Source organism: Bos mutus, chromosome 10 (genome assembly GCF_027580195.1).
Source record: "Bos mutus isolate GX-2022 chromosome 10, NWIPB_WYAK_1.1, whole genome shotgun sequence".
Taxonomy (NCBI): domain Eukaryota; kingdom Metazoa; phylum Chordata; class Mammalia; order Artiodactyla; family Bovidae; genus Bos; species Bos mutus.
The window spans coordinates 83,688,929-83,704,919 of NC_091626.1; the positions used below are offsets into that span (position 1 = coordinate 83,688,929).

Genomic DNA, 15,991 nt, shown 5'->3' on the forward strand with positions numbered 1-15,991 from the left:
TTATGGAAGCTGTCACGTGACTGGTGCCAAACCCTCCTCCTTCCACCTGTCCTCAGAGGGTCCTCAGGGGTCCGGGAGCCTCAGCCCTGGGCCTGCACAGCTGTATGCCCACCATTGCAGGCATGCCTGGGGGTGGCTGAGCCCATGGAGATGCGTCAGGCCAGGTGGCCCAGTGACCAGTCCTGGCCCCGCTCCCTCTAGCGACGGTGACTCAGCCCAGATTAGAGGCTACGTTTTGCAAAGAACACCCCCTCCCGGGATCAGCCTGCTGTGGAAATCCAGCGGGAGAGCCAGGGCTCCGAGACCAGCAGGCCGTCAGAAATGCAGGTGAGGAGGAGTCAAGATGGATTTGCTTCACCAAAGCCAGCCTGGAACCTGAGGCCAGCCTCTCACCCCGATGTTGGAGGGCTGGTCAGCGGTGTCTAATGACTGCCCGTCCGTGACCGGAGAGGGGCCCGCTCAGCACTCTCGGACTCCGTCCCGCTGACTCACTGGCGACGGGTTTCCGCCCTCCTCCGCCTCACCGCGTGCTCCGGGCGCCTCGCTCGGCTCCTGTCCCCTTCTGCTCCGTGGCTGCCCAGCCGTCTTCCCAACCTCACACTGCGTCTCAGCGCGCCTGCCTCCTCCTGCCCCTGCCCGCTGTGCCGTCTCTTCCACCCCGTGACGCTCCCCACAGGTGTTCTGCAGCCAGTCCACGCCAGCCCTCAGCTCAGCCCCCGGAAGAGAGATGGGGGCGGCGTTCGAGGTCCCCGTGGCCACTGCCCCGCTTGGGCAAACACCACAGGCATTTTCTGCACAGCTGTTTTGCATCCCGGCCGACATTCAGCAGCTAAACAAAGACAGGTCCCTGGCAGGCCTAGCCCAAGCGCTGCAAACACAGATTAGCACAAAATACCAGACGTTCGGGCTTCCCGGGATGTTCTTTCTGAATCAGCTGCCTTGACAACAGCGTTTACGGATCTGATTAGTGAGGGTTTGTTTATTAACATGTGTGTTTCCTCCTTGATGCAATTAATGAGTGCATTTTTTATGCTGTAAGATTGGAGGGAGTTTATTACTATAGTATTTCTCTAAACTTTCCTAATTTATTGTCATTGACAGTTCTTCATCAGAAAGCTTGGTGAGGCATACTAGATTTCAGAATTTAGCAATATCTCCTCTTCTGTCTTGTCTCAGGTCCCAGCCTTATATCCCAGACTCCAGACCCCATTCTTTGAGCACACGGGGACGATCCTGCCTTGGCTTGAGATGGTCCATCTGCCTGCATGGAAGGCCTCTCCCCAGAGCCCGTCCTCCCCTAACTAGAAAAGTCCTTCTCAGTTGTCCTCCATGGCCCCCCAGGAAGACCCTGTCTCCTTCCTTTTGCGATGCCAGATAACCTTGTCCTTATGTCTATCTGGGCTTATCACATATCCTGTGTATAGACCGCTACACTGTGAGCTTTTGGTGAGGGAGAAACACCGCATCTTACTCCTCTTTGTGGCCTCAAAGGCATATTAGGCACTTTTTAAAATGACTGACAAAAAGATGAACAAATTCATTATCAGGCACACTGACAACTGCATAGATCTGTTCAGTTGTTCAGTCATGTCCAATTCTTTGTGACTCCGTGGGCTGCAGCACGCCAGGCTTCTCTGTCTTTCACTATCTCTTGGAGTTTACTCTAATTCATATCCACTGAGTCGACGATGCCATCCAACCGTCTCATCCTCTGTCGCACCACACCCCCCCCCACCCCCGCCTTCAATCTTTCTCAGCATCAGGGTCTTTTCCAATGAGTCACTCCTTCACATCAGGTGGCCAAAGTATTGGAGCTTCAGTTTCAGCATCAGTCCTTCCAGTGAATATTCAGGACTGATTTCCTTTAGGATAAACTGGTTGGATCTCCTTGCAGTCCAAGGGACTCTCAAGAGTCTTCTCCAACACCACAGTTCAAAAGCATCAATCCTTTGGCACTCAGCCATCTTTATGGTGAACGCTCACATCCATACATGACTACTGGAGAAGCCATAGCCTTGACAATATGGACCTTTGTCAGCAAAGTGATGGCTTTTTAATACGCTGTCTATGTTTATGAGTAAACAGATGAAAAGAAATATGCAAATGAGATGAGGACGAAGCTAGTTGCTGCCTGGGGAGGGGCAGATCAGAAATGTCAGACAGAGGGACTTGCACGGGTCATTGGGAGGGTGGTTGGGGAGGAGACCTCCAGGCGGGCAGAGAACACAGGCAGGGAGGTAGGAGGGCCTATGCGGGGTCGCGTCTGGGACTCATGGGGGTGGGGCCCAGGATAAAGCTGAACCAGAGGGACGTGCTGGAGGCAGGGTGTCCAGGAGTGAGGAAATCTTCCTGGGGTGAGATTGGAGATTAAACTGGGCCCTGGTACATTGCCCAAGTGCCCAGTGAGAACTCACCAGGGGCCCCATCTTCTCTCTGAGCTCTACACTAAGCCAGGCAGTTATTTCGAGAGTTACTCTGGGATTCTCAAAAAATTCCAAAAATAGGGTAAAATATTATTTCTATTAGTTCTAATGAAAAGTAAAACCCTGATTAACTGTGTCCATCAAGTGTCTAGAGTTTTATATGCACCTGACTTTTGAGGGAAGAAGCAAGTCACAAAAAGCAAATGTAATCATTTTATTCAGAATCACGTATGACGTATCCTAGGAACAAAACCTCAGCAGCCCCAACTCCTCTTTTCCTGCAGCCCTGCCCAAATATCAGGGCCTCCTGAGTTGGGAAGATCCCCTGGAGAAGGAAATGGCAACCCACTCCAATATTCTTGCCTAGAGAATCCCATGTACAGAGGATCCTGGAGAGCTACAGTCCAGGGGGTCACAGAGAGTTGGACATAACTGAGTGACTAACACACACACATACAATCTGTGCCTAAGCCAGAAGTCTCACCTAATCTTTGTGGCAAGCAAGTCTTTTTTTTTTTTACTGATTGGACTATATATTCTCTGAGGGCAAGGAACTGTATTTTATGCCTCTTTCTCTTCCACACAGTATCTAACGGAGATCTTTGCAGATTTTGTCTCCATATGCGTGCTCAGTCGGGTCTGATTCTTTGTGAGCCTATGGAATGTAGCCCACCAGGCTCCTCTGTCCAGGAGATTCTCCAGGCAAAAATACAGGAGTAGGTTGCCATTTCTTCCTCCCGGGGAGCTTCCTGACCCAGGGATCAAACCCATGCTCCTGTGTCTCCTGCATGGTAGGTGGATTCTTTACCACTTGCACATTTTAGGGTTTTAAATATTTAACAGTGGATTAGAAAATGCTACATATCTTCATTAGTGTCAGTGGTGTGTTTAGAATATTTTAAGTCTTTCTCGTCCTGCGCTGTGGAGTCAAGTGGGTTTGGGTTACATTTCTGTTCTGCCAGGAACCGGCTGTGTGAACTCGGGCAGAAGACTTAGCTTTCGGCCTAACTTGCAGAGATGTCGTAAGAATCACTGATCACATGTTTACAGCGTCTGGCAGCCACTGTGGTTATTGTTATTATTTCACTTGTCTTGAAAGCAGAAGCTTCCTGGCTTATAGCTCATTATTCCACAGCAGAGAACTCTTGTATTTTCTGGAATTGTATTTCCATTTGGGAGTTTTAGCTTCTGTTTATTTAAGGCTGGCTTCAGTGGTTGGGGGGCAAGGAGGTTTGACCTGAACCTTGAAAGCTAAGTAGAGAAGGCTTTAAAAGTAGAAACGGTGGAAAAGCAGAATCCAGACAGAAGGAACAGCCCGCGCACAGACTCAGGGGCGCAAGGAGGGTGACCATGAAGGAAGGCGACCCTGACTAGGATGGGGGTGCCCCTGGTGGGCGGAGCACATGGGCAGGAGCCAGGCCCTCAGGGGCATTGCCCGAGATGCTAGGTTTGGGCTCCAGGAACATCGTCAGATGGGTATTGTAGGGAAGTTCTAGTCTTCATTAATTTCCTGTAAGGATTCGAGGAGTCTCTGAACAAAAAGTTTTAAAATTAGATTAATGGACTTTGAGCCAGCTGTAGGGAACAGGAAAAGACCATTTTCCCAGCATGTGACATCTGACTGCACTTAGAGCAACACCTCACTTGGCCGTGGTTGGACCCAGGGGTGTGTGTAGCCGTCCACCCGCTGCTGCTTCCATTGCATCGACAGGTCGGCGCGCTGAGACAGCCGCGGCTGGTCGGTCCCAGGATTTCTGCCTCAGGGTCTCCTCTGTAGGTAGGCTCTGCGGCCTCTTGGGACATCAACCACGGCCCGTGAACGCCAGACGCTGTGTGTATCTTCGAGTCTGTCCTAATGGAACGTGCTCCCAGCCAGGCATTCGCAACAGTCCTGAGATGCGCGAGCAGGGCTCGGTGAAAAGGGTGTCAGGCATCCCGGGGTCTGTTCCGGCTTTGTTCTCCGCCTCACCAGCCAGGCCCGGGGCCGGTCTCTGAGGCCAGGCCTCTGCCCCCGCTTCTGCCTGCCTTCAAGGCCGGGCCAGACTCAGGTGTCCCGGAGGTCTGCCATCGTGCAGGACACGCCTGATGGTGGGCGAGCGGCTCTGCCCCCCCAGCCTGGTCCCCAGTCCCCCTGTCCCCCAGCCCCCCTGTCCCCCAGCCCCCTGTCCCCCAGCCCTGTTCCCAGCCCCCCTGTCCCCGGCCCCCTGTCCCCGGCCCCGGCCCCAGCTGCCCCCGCCCCCCCCACCCCGTCCCCAGGCCCCTGTCCCCCAGCCCCCTGTCCCCCAGCCCTGTTCCCAGCCCCCCTGTCCCCGGCCCCCTGTCCCCGGCCCCGGCCCCAGCTGCCCCCGCCCCCCCCACCCCGTCCCCAGGCCCCTGTCCCCCAGCCCCCTGTCCCCCAGCCCTGTTCCCAGCCCCCCTGTCCCCGGCCCCGGCCCCAGCCGCCCCCGCCCCCCCCCCCAGTCCCCAGGCCCCCGTCCCCAGCCTCCCCTTCGTGCTGCCCTCCTTTCACTCCATGTCCAGCGCCTTTCCCATCTCTTGGGCTCAGCAGTTGTACTATTGTTCTTCCTGTCGGGTTCTCTGAAATCCAGCCCACACCTTTTCAACTCCACATCCTGAGTCAAGTGTTTGAAAGCTGTTATTTCATGTTAATTAGAAGTTCTTTCTCCGCCAAGAAGCCTTGCACAGAACTGCTCTCCCAAGCTGCAGCCTAGAGACGAGGCTCTGGCGTCCTGTCCAGTTCCAGGAGCCGTGATAACTGCTCTCAGAGCCCCAGCTGCCTGCTGGGCGGGGAAACCTCCCCCCCACCTCCTGGCCCCCGTGGGCAGGCCCGCTTCGAGCCTGGCTCAGTCAGAGGACCTGGGGGCCTCCAAGAACCCACCGTGGTCCTGGTGGGGTGGCCCATTGGCCCGAATGGCTTGGTGCCCAACCATCACCCGTGAGGTCTCTGGCATCCAAGCAGGTCTCCACCACACGCTGGCAGGTGGCTGCTCAGCAGCCCTGCTTCCTCTGTAACATGCCTCCCAGGTGACCTGTGTTTGCTGGAAGACTCTGCTGGAAACGTGGGCTTCCCTGGTGGCTCAGTGCTAAAGAATCTGTCTGCAATGCGGGAAACCAGGGTTCCATCCCTGGGTCAGGAAGATCCACTGGAGGAGGGAATGGCAACCACTCCGGTCTTCTTGCCTGGAGAACCCCATGGATGGAGGAGCCTGGTGGGCCACAGTCCATGGGGTTGCAAAGAGTCAGACACGACTGACTCACGTTTTCACTTTCACTTTTAACACTTTCTGGTGAAAAAGTACTCCCACTACCTTCTAGACGCATGAAGATACTCATGAGTCAACATCTGCCTCCTTAAAAACCCCTCAGGACACCTGAGGAGCTGCCGTTCCCTGCAGGCAGTCCTGGAAAGGCCTCCGGGAACGTCACTTCTTGAGGTGTTTTTGAGCCAAAGCCAAGCCCTGTCTCCATCTGGCCTCACTCTCTCTGCCTGCTGCTGGTTGGCCAGGCCCTGCCGCCCGCATTCCTTGGCCTGTGGTTCTTACCGCCCCCACTTCGGCTTCTACAGCCCCAGGCTTGAGGGGGCCACAGCCCTGACCCCTGGGGGCCGCCAGCACCTGCTCAGGCATCCGGAGTCCATTCGGAGGGAGCGGATGGTGCCAAGCCATCCCGAGATCGGGTGGCGCCTCTCAGGACCAGCCTATTCCAGTTCTGCCTTCAAATGAGTGGTCCATGGTGAGGAATTCTCCTGCAGGTCCAACTTCAATCACTAGAGACGTTTTTCTTTATCTTCTGTGGTTTAGAGAGAAAATGCTGATTTGAAGCTTGTTGACCTTACGGAGCTAAGCACTGTGGATGGGAGGCCAGAGAGAGAGACTGGGATTTTCTTGTTGAAGGGAGATGAACAGCACCGACCGAGAAGGGTCCTTACAAAGGCAACACTGCGACGTTCTGTAAAGGGCGGAGCGAGGGCACAGGAGGCTTTAACAAGCGGGCGCGCCTCCCTGTCTTTGTCTTCTTTTTATTATCAACAAACACCACCTCACAAGGACTTCCCTGGTGGCGCTAGTGGTAAAGACCCCACCTGCCAACGCAGGAGATGCAAGAGACGCAGGTTTGATCCGTGGATAGGGAAGATCCCCCGGAGGAGGAGATGGCAACCACTCCAGGATTCTTGCCTGGAGAACCCCATGGACTGAGGAGCCTGGTGGGCTACAGTCCATGGGGTCGCAAAGAGTTGGACACGACTGAGTGACTCAGCACGCCTGTGGTGCACACGGAGTAAAGGTAAAGGTGTGATTAAGTGGTATCCGTGGGGGACTCGTTTGATGAGATGGGGTTTTGCTGAATTTAGGAGGAACCAAGGAGAGACGTGGATTAGTAGAGATTAAGATTGAGAACGTGGCAAGTACTCTTAGAGTTATGATAAAAACACAGACTTCGGTGAATTACATGGGGCTTCCTCAGCAGTAAAAGAACCCGCCAGCAGTGCAGGAGACATGGATTCAATCCCTGGCCTGGAAAGACCTCTTGGAGGAGGAAATGGCAACCCACTCAGGTATTCTTGCCTGGAGAACCCCATGGAGAGAGGAGCCTGGCAGCATACAGTCCACCAGCAGACACGGCTGAGCACACGCATGCTCTCTGCAGTGAATTACGCTGGTGGGGGTAGAGTCCGGCGGAAAACACGGCACCAGGTGGGACGGTGACATACGGTGGCCTGCGGGCAGAGTCTTAAAGGCCTCGATAAGGAATTTTGACTTAACATTACAGGCGGTAAGGAATCACTGTAGTTTCTTGAGCTGGGAATGGGAATGATTTTTAGATGCGATTTCTTTATGTATGATTTCTCAGAGCTGGGAAAGTGAGAGGATAGTGCGACCATCAGGACGGAATCTGGGCTCAGGCTGGGGCTTCACAAGGACAATGGCGATGAGCCCAGGGACCAAGGAGCTGATGCCAGAGGGAATCAAAATACTGTGCACGCAGAGGAACTCTGAGAGGCCAGGGAAGTGAGAAGGGGCTCCCCTGAGTGCCCTGGCAGTCTGGGCAGAGCCATGGGTAGTGCCAAAAAGGGGGAGAGAGAGTCAGTGATTGTGAGTGACTTGGTGAAGTCCTTGCCCCTTCAGAGCGGGGCTGGAGCAGATCACAGAGGGGAAGGCCTTACCCAGGCCCCGCTTTTCATGAGCCCTTGGTCCAAGCTGTCATCTCCTTCATGCGATGACAATCACTGTGTGAATTACTGATAGGTATTTATATCAACCGAGTCACATTGCCTGGAGTTTTGTAAATAAATCAAAATTCACTTTTGATGGATTTTTGAGGTTTTGCAGGTAAGTTGGTTGTGCTCTAAAAAGCACCCTCTTCCTAAAATCTCTCTGTCCTGAATGAAATTAGCCGCTCGAATGCTTTTCACCTGACCACCCATGGCGGCGCTGTGCCGACATCGCCTTGGCAGTGAGAGTCGGGCAAAGCCGCATCCTGCCCCGCGAGCTCTGGAGTCCCTGGCCACCGCGCTTCCCTCGGGTCCAGCCTTTGGACGCCCCTTCCTGTAGGGCGGCCAAAGAGTCCCTTCCGATTTCTTAGGGAAAGGCCGAATGGACGCTGTGGCCCCCCAGCAGGGTTCCGCAGAGCTCCCGGCCACCCGTGCCGTCCTGCCGGGCTCCAGCCTGAGCTGTGTCCTCCCCTCTGTCTCCCCTCGCAGACTGCTGTTTTCCAAAGTGAAGCTGGAGTCCCTCTCCCGGGGCCCGGACGAGGCGCTCCTCACGTGTAAGCACATGTTACAGATCTGGAAATCCTGCTACAACCTGACCAACCCCAGGTAAGAGGCCAGGCATGCGTCGTGCGGGCATCGCGTGGCGTCCGCGGCTCCGCCGTCCCCGCCCGGCATCTAGCCGGAAGGGCTCTCCACCCCCGTGCACCCCGGGCCCCCGCGGTGGAGCCTCACGCTCCATCTCTAGGGGCGTTTTCTCCTGGTGTCTGATGAATCCGCCAAGTCATGGGTTTCTTATGCTTTTGCCGCCACAGTGGCCCTCTAGGCTCAATTCCGACCGGTCTCCTCCTGATTTACATAATTCCTTTGAAGAGTCTTACCATCTTGCTAGTGATTTGTGGATAGACTCGTCAGTTATATATTCCAGATGGTGTTCTCACGGTAATATTTAAAAGACCTGAGTGGCTAACAGGCTGCATCCTACCAGGGAGAGTGGAAATTGCTATTGGGGTGATAAAGTGTAATTTTCAAGAAGCTAAAATCATGACTCAAATATACAGGAAGCATTTATCAAAGGTTTTATTTATCTCATTAACTAATGAAGGAAGCAATAAACTGTTAAGACTGATTCAAAGAAGAATTTGAAAACTAGATATGCTGAAATGAATTTGCAAATAAATATAAAAACAATAATATCCTATAAAACAATGAAATGTATTGCTTGAGGTTACCTTCTCTAAAGACACTGACTGTGTCTCAACCAGACAAAATTGGTAGGTTTTCCGCCGGCAACTCTGCCCCCCAGAGCTGTGAAACAGCCTGGCCAGTCTCGGTCAGTCAAGGCCCCATGCCACACAGGCAGATTTTGTACGGAAGGTCTGCTAGGCAGCCCACCAGCCCTCTCCCAGAACGTCCCCGAAAAGCATCATCTTCAAGTCTTGGGCAGTTGTTCCCAGCAAATGTCTAGATTACAGAGTGTGCCCAGACCTCTGAAGGAGGTGATTTAAGGAAAAGGGGACCTGGTCATTCAGGTGAATTCAGACAGCCACTCACACAGAATATGTTCAGGTTCGCAGCAGGATGTATGGATAGCCTGCCTTCTACTCTGAACAGTCAGGAGTCTGAAGCGTGTAAGTCACGGATGTGTTCGGGGTCCGGCCCAGCCCCCGGGAGGCCGGCGGGGGGAGGGTGTGTGGGCTCAGGCGGGGCTTCCACAAGGACAGTGGTGAGACCAGGGCCAGGCGACATCAGGAGAGTCTGGGGCGACTCCAAGGGAGCGAGAAAGGGAGCCGGTCTAAGCTTCATGCTCCGAAGGGCTGGCGGAGCGCACAGCCGCTGGTGTGACAGGAACAGGGAAGAGGTGGTCGGTAACTGGGGAGCGTTAGTCAGGTCTAGACCCTGCAGAGCAGGGCTGAGAAGGTGAAGGAGGAGAGGCCTTGGCCCAGACCGTCTCATGAGCCCCCGGTGCAGGCGGGGAGGCCGCCCCAGCCATCTGCCCTCGGTGGGAAGACACCCAGAGACTGGCCTCCTCCCTTCTGTGGCTGTGTTCTGGAGATAAAGATCATCCTAATGTTTAGAGAAGGCTGCCTTCTCAGTCTGTTGGCAGCAATGGGAAACGTCCACATTTCTGTCCCCAAAGCCCCCCTCCAGGTCTCCCGGCAGCAGCAGGATTAGGGGCATGGGGAGGGTCTTTGCCACGAGCCGACACTGCGGAGCCGGCTGCTTCCCGCTGGAGCTCATGCCTTTGTCTGTGCCCCCCGAGAAAAGAGGAGAGAAATCCACCAGCTCTCCGTTGCCAATTTTCCCTCCGTTCTCCACACCTCTCCCACCTCCCCACATTTCCTCCCACATAGCAACCAAGAATATTGAATGTGAGGAGAGAAAAAAAAAAATAGCAGAATCGGAAAGCTCTTTAAAAATACTTCACCAAATGCCTGGGCTGTGTGCATGGATCTTCGGGGCGGTGCAGGGTGGAGCCTGGCGGGGGGCAGAGAGGATGGGGCGGGAGGGCGGCGGGGGGGGGGTGCCTCGGGGGAGGGGCGGCAGGTCTTCCTGTGGCTCTTCTAACTATATTTTCTCTGGGATAGAAATAAAGCGTTTCTCCTGTGGCTCTCCCCGTGCACACGGCCCTGGCACAGAGAGGGGCACGGTGCGGGGGTGGGGGGTGCTCGGGAGGGACAGTGCCCTCTGGGCCCGGCAGCCCCCAGTCGGGTCACACAGGGTTCTAGAAAAGGCCAGAGGCGCATGAGCAGGTGGGTGAGAGGCGGCCCTGCCTGGGAAGCAGAAAGCCCCCTGGCTGGAGGAGGCTGGCTTCTGGCTGCAGGTCTTCGCTGACTTGGGGCTCAGGCGCCCCTGTGTCTCAGGGGTCTCGGGGAGAGGTCTTTGCTCACCCTCAGGATCTGCCCCCCGCACCCACCCCCTACAAACCCCCCCTGGGGCTGGCACTGGTTCCAGAGCAGGGAACACGGGCGCAGAGGAGGACCCTGGGGCATCACAGGGCCAGACTGAGGCCGGACCTCGCCAAGTGTTCTCTGCAACCCTCCCCTCCTCTTAACTCTGGCTTGAGGGAGAGCCACACCCCCAGCTCAGGCCACATCTCCTGTGAGCGCAGGGTGTGGGGCGTTCTCCTGGGTGTGCGCATGGCAAAGTGCTGGTCACTGCAGAAACCTGGGCGGACTTCCTGAGGCCTGCAAGGTTGCGCTTGTCTTTGGGACAGAAACCCACCTCACGGTCTGCCTCCTCTCTTGGGTAAGCGCACAGCTCCGGCTGTTCTTGCAAGTGCTGACCTGGCCACTCAAGATCGTGTGACTTCGGCCAGAACCTCGCCAGACAGTCCAGCAGCCTCCCAGCGTGGAAGCACTTCCCCGTCTCTATGCCACCGGGCCAGGCTGTTTATACGTTCTTCTCAAGCCCTGTCTCAGCCTTGCGAGACGGCTACTGTTCATTCCATTTTATAGAGAATAAAAGTGAAGCTACGTGAGGTTACAGATCTTGCCCTAGTTTTCTCAGCTAAACAACTAGTTCATCTTTGATTCAAACCCCGGTCTGCTGAACATCAAGGCTCTCCCGCCGCCTGTGCGCCTCTCTAAGTTGACAGCCAGCGTCTTTGCCTTTGCTTTCTTCTTATTCACCACTCTTCTCCCTCTTGTCACCACCACTTGGACCATCCATCATGTAGTCACATGACTGGAAGAAAACTTTTTCTTCCTAAGTCCCATTTCAATCACATTCAGTTCAGTTCAGTTCAGTTCAGTCGCTCAGTCATGTCCGACTCTTTGCGTCCCCATGAATCTCAGCACGCCAGGCCTCCCTGTCCATCACCAGCTCCTGGAGTTCACCCAAACTCATGTCCAACGAGTCGGTGATGCCATCCAGCCATCTCATCCTTTGCCGTGCCCTTCTCCTCCTGCCCCTAATCCCTCCCAGCATCAGGCTCTTTTCCAATGAGTCAACTCTTCACATGAGGTGGACAAAGTACTAGAGCTTCAGCTTCAGCATCAGTCCGTCCAAAGAAATCCCAGGGTTGATCTCCTTCAGAATGGACTGGTTGGATCTCCTTGCAGTCCAAGGGACTCTCAAGAGTCTTCAAAAGCATCAATTGTTTGGCGCTCCGCTTTCTTCACAGTCCAACTCTCACATCCATACATGACCACTGGAAAAACCATAGCCTTGACTAGACGGACCTTTGTTGGCAGTCAAGTCTCTGCTTTTCAATATGCTATCTAGGTTGGTCATAACTTTCCTTCCAAGGAGTAAGTGTCTTTTAATTTCATGGCTGCAATCACCATCTGCATTGATTTTGGAGCCCCAAAAATAAAGTCTGACACTGTTTCCACTGTTTCCCCATCTATTTCCCATGAAGTGATGGGACCAGATACCATGATTTTCATTTTCTGAATGTTGAGCTTTAAGCCAACTTTTTCACTCTCCTCTTTCACTTTCATCAAGAGGCTTTTAGTTCCTCTTCACTTTCTGCCCTAAGGGTGGTGTCGTCTGCATATCTGAGGTTATTGATATTTCTCCCGGCAATCTTGATTCCAGTTTGTGCTTCTTCCAGCCCAGTGTTTCTCATGATGTACTCTGCATAGAAGTTAAATAAGCAGGGTGACAATATACAGCCTTGACGTACTCCTTTTCCTATTTGGAACCAGTCTGTTGTTCCATGTCCAGTTCTAAACTGTTGCTTCCTGACCTGCATATAGGTTTCTCAAGAGGCAGGTCAGGTGGTCTGATATTCCCATCTCTTTCAGAATTTTCCACAGTTTATTGTGATCCACACAGTCAAAGGCTTTGGCATAGTCAATAAAGCAGAAATAGATGTTTTTCTGGAACTTTCTTGCTTTTTCGATGATCCAGCGGATGTTGGCAATTTGATCTCCTGTTCCTCTGCCTTTTCTAAAACCAGCTTGAACATCTGGAAGTTCATGGTTCACGTATTGCTGAAGCCTGGCTTGCAGAATTTTGAGCATTACTAGCATGTGAGATGAATGCAATTGTGCAGTAGTTTGAGCATTCTTTGGCATTGTCTTTCTGTGGGATTGGAATGAAAACTGCCCTTTTCCAGTCCTGTGGCCACTGCTGAGTTTTCCAAGCATACTGAGTGCAGCACTTTCACAGCATCATCTTCCAGGAGTTGAAACAGCTCCACTGGAATTCCGTCACCTCCACTAGCTTTGTTCGTAGTGCTGCTTCCTGAGGCCCACTTGACTTCGCATTCTGGGATGTCTGGCTCTAGGTGAGTGACCACACTGTGGTGGTTGTCTGGGTCGTGAAGCTCTCTTTTGTGTGGTTCTTCTGTGGGTTCTTGCCTCCTCTCCTTAATGCTGACAGTCACCAGTGCTTTGGAGGAGCTTTTCTTTTTGCACAGTGCGCTCTCATGCATCTTCAGAGCAGCCCCAGAAAACGGGCAGATGTTGTGTTCTGTCAGACCCTTTTTACTGGTGAGAAAGCTGAGTTCGGGAGTGAAGGGAACTTGCCTTGTTTGTGTGGTCCTGCCTGAAGACACCTGGGAAATGCTCCAGTTCCCTCTCTGAGGCCCTCTGTTACATCCAGTATTTATCATGCACCTGGCACTATCTCAGAGCCAGGAAGCGACAAAGCTGTGATGAACTCTAGCATTCCGACTCCCAGCCCCCCACCAGCTTTCCTCTTGCTGTTAGAGAATTTCCAAGAGAAGTTTCCGGTTTCCAGAACAGCTTAACCATCAGGAGAGTTTACTCTGGATTTTCAGTCCTGATTTAGGGGAATAGGAGCTACCGGACGTGTATGTCTCCACATGTGGGTCTCTGCAGCTCATGGGCAGTGGATTTGAGGCTCCTTCCAGTTTTCTTTCCCTAAACCTTCTACTGACACCATCGCTGGGAATGGTTTTCCCTTCCTTCCTGCCAGCCTCCTTGACCTTCTACTGACACCATTGCTGGGAATGGTTTTCCCTTCCTTCCTGCCAGCCTCCTTGAGAAGGGGTCCTGGCACCTAAGAGCAAACCAGAGAGGAGCGGAGGTGATGGGGCTCTCAGGGGAGGTGGTCTGTAGAGGAGCCCAAGCAGATGTGTCCCAGAGAGAGGAGGGCTCACGGGGGGACAGGCCAGAGTGAGAGCACTAAGCAACCTCCAGGGCCGGCCAGGCCTCCCCAGCCCCTTCTCCCTCCTCCTGTGGATCACGGTGAAGGCAGAGTCTGCAGCATGTAAGCCAAGAACTGAAACCTGCTTAAAGCATCCAGCGGGATTCTCAGTCACTGAGTCAGGGTGGAAACAAAAGCGTCTCTTTCAGACTAGTTACTGCTGCTTCAATACCGTGGAGGTAAAGGAAGGGACACACCGTACATAGTTTCTCAGCTGGCGGGAGAGAAACAGGTCAACAGGTCCTGTGTCCTTACTGGGTGATCTTCGTAAGTCAAGACTTTGTCTTAGTTGGGGTTTCTGGCACCTGGGGTCGGAGGTCCTTAACTCAGCTTCCCCACGCCTGCCCTCATGTAGTACTTATAAGGACCCCTAGGGTGTGTGCCCAGGAGTTGTAACCCTTCTGAATGCTCTGTCTGCATGACCTCAGTTCAGCCTGACTCATGCGTATGTGGGAAGACAATCTTCATCCTCATCTCACAGGGAAGTCACTGAAGCACACAGGAAGTGGCCTTGCTCAGAGTGACCTACCATCAGGGACAGATGTAGGAAGGAGCCCAGACTCCTGGCCCAGCTGGGTTCCGGGACGCAACATGGCACGAAGCAGCCAGCCCTGTGCCCTGAAGCTTGGTGCGGTGGGAAGCCTGGAACGGACAGTCCCACCCTCTTACCAAGGTCCAGTTCACTGAAAACCTAGGCACATCCTTCCTCTGCAATTCCAGCACCTCACTGTGTGTCCTGGAATCCCCAAGGTGATGAAAAATATCACTATATTTTGGGAACATATCTTCCCAAAACTCCTAGGTGGGGACCTATTGCAACATTCAGATGATTAACCCTTTGTCAAATTTTATAGTATTTTTGTAATATTTGTATTAAAAATACATACCTGAACAGAACAATGCTAGAAACATTCAGCTGGTAATGTGATTCATGCAAATTTGCACAGACTTTCATGCTGTCTTCTGCTCAGAGACATTTATTGTTTCTCAGACATGGAAATAACTAATAGAATAGTTTCCAAAAAGCATGTATCCAGTGATGTCATAAGTATAGGCTGACAGTCTTTACTGAAGCAAGTTTCCTTCTGTTTCCTGTGGATTTCTCTAACTACATCACTGGACGTGGAAATTACAGCCTGCAAACCATATTAAGTTTCATAGCAAATCTTGTTTGTACCACTTTTAGCAACAGCTGCAGAGAGGAAGGAAATCGTGTCCCTTTATTGTAGAAGTTGAATTTCTTGACAACAACAACTAAAAAAATCATCCGTAGAGCCCCCAGATTAAAAAAAAAGGATTGAAAGAAAAGCATTAGACTCAAACCTCAAGAGACAAATATGCATCTTTGATGGAACATCGTGATGGAGGAAAAAGAAGAAGGCAGTTTTCATTTTTTTGCTTACAGGCTTCTGCAATTAGAGGGGGGAGCAGTGTGAGTTAAGATCTGTGAATGAATGGCCTGTGTGGTCTCCCGTAACTCACCTGAGGAGTGGCCAGTCCCGTTCTGCAGGAGCAGCCTGCGGGGCTCGGTGCGGGACACTGGCTGGGGGTGCCAGTGGGGAGGCTGCTGGCAGGACCCGAGGTGCCCTCCCTAAGGCTGTCTCCTGCTCAGGAGCGCTGGCCGGGGCTCTCTGCCAGCCCCCCTTCCCGTGTGCAGCCTCACACAGCCTCTCCCTCGTTCATTAGATAGAGGTCTCGACCGCATCATGATGGTAAAGGCTTGTTCTCGGGACCCAAAGGAGGCCGTGGCTGTGATCAGCCTTTGAAAAGTAGGGCCCAGTGGTTCTTGAATTCGGCTCCGCATTGGAACCAAAGGGGGAGCTTTAAACACCAGCACTTCTGGTCTGTTGGGTCGGGCAGAACCCAGGCCTCAGCGGTTTACCGAGATGCCCCGGGTGATCTTTCTGGGCCGCCACCGGCTGGAAGCATGCGTGCTGATCGCGGGTTCCGGGAGGCAACGGGAGGATGGCACGCTCATGGCCCCAGCGAGCCTGGCGCCCAGCAGTGTGCCCCCGCTGGGGTGGAGACGCTGGCTCCACGTTTCCATTTCCTGCATAGCTCGGGCCCGCAGGTGCGGTTTGAGCCACGCCGGGGATACGGATGCTGAAAGGAAGCTGGCCCAGGGAAAGCTGGACGCGTGGTGACAGGTGACAAGGTGCCGAAGAACGTCAGAAACACAATGCAGGCGTGGGGATCGGGTGCTTCTCTTTCCTTCCCCCGCCCGCCCTTCCAATGACTG

The 15,991-nt window shown here is 53.5% G+C and overlaps 1 protein-coding gene across 17 annotated transcripts in view; it reads left to right on the forward strand.

The window, feature by feature from the left end:
• TTC7B (tetratricopeptide repeat domain 7B) overlaps nucleotides 1–15,991 on the forward strand; it is a 273,939-nt gene that overhangs the window by 209,738 nt on the left and 48,210 nt on the right. For all 17 annotated transcript variants that reach the window (XM_070378355.1, XM_070378356.1, XM_070378354.1 and 14 more), the window contains one exon: nucleotides 8,125–8,241. In XM_070378355.1, the coding sequence (XP_070234456.1) occupies nucleotides 8,125–8,241 (117 nt within the window). The remainder of the gene's footprint in view (nucleotides 1–8,124; nucleotides 8,242–15,991) is intronic.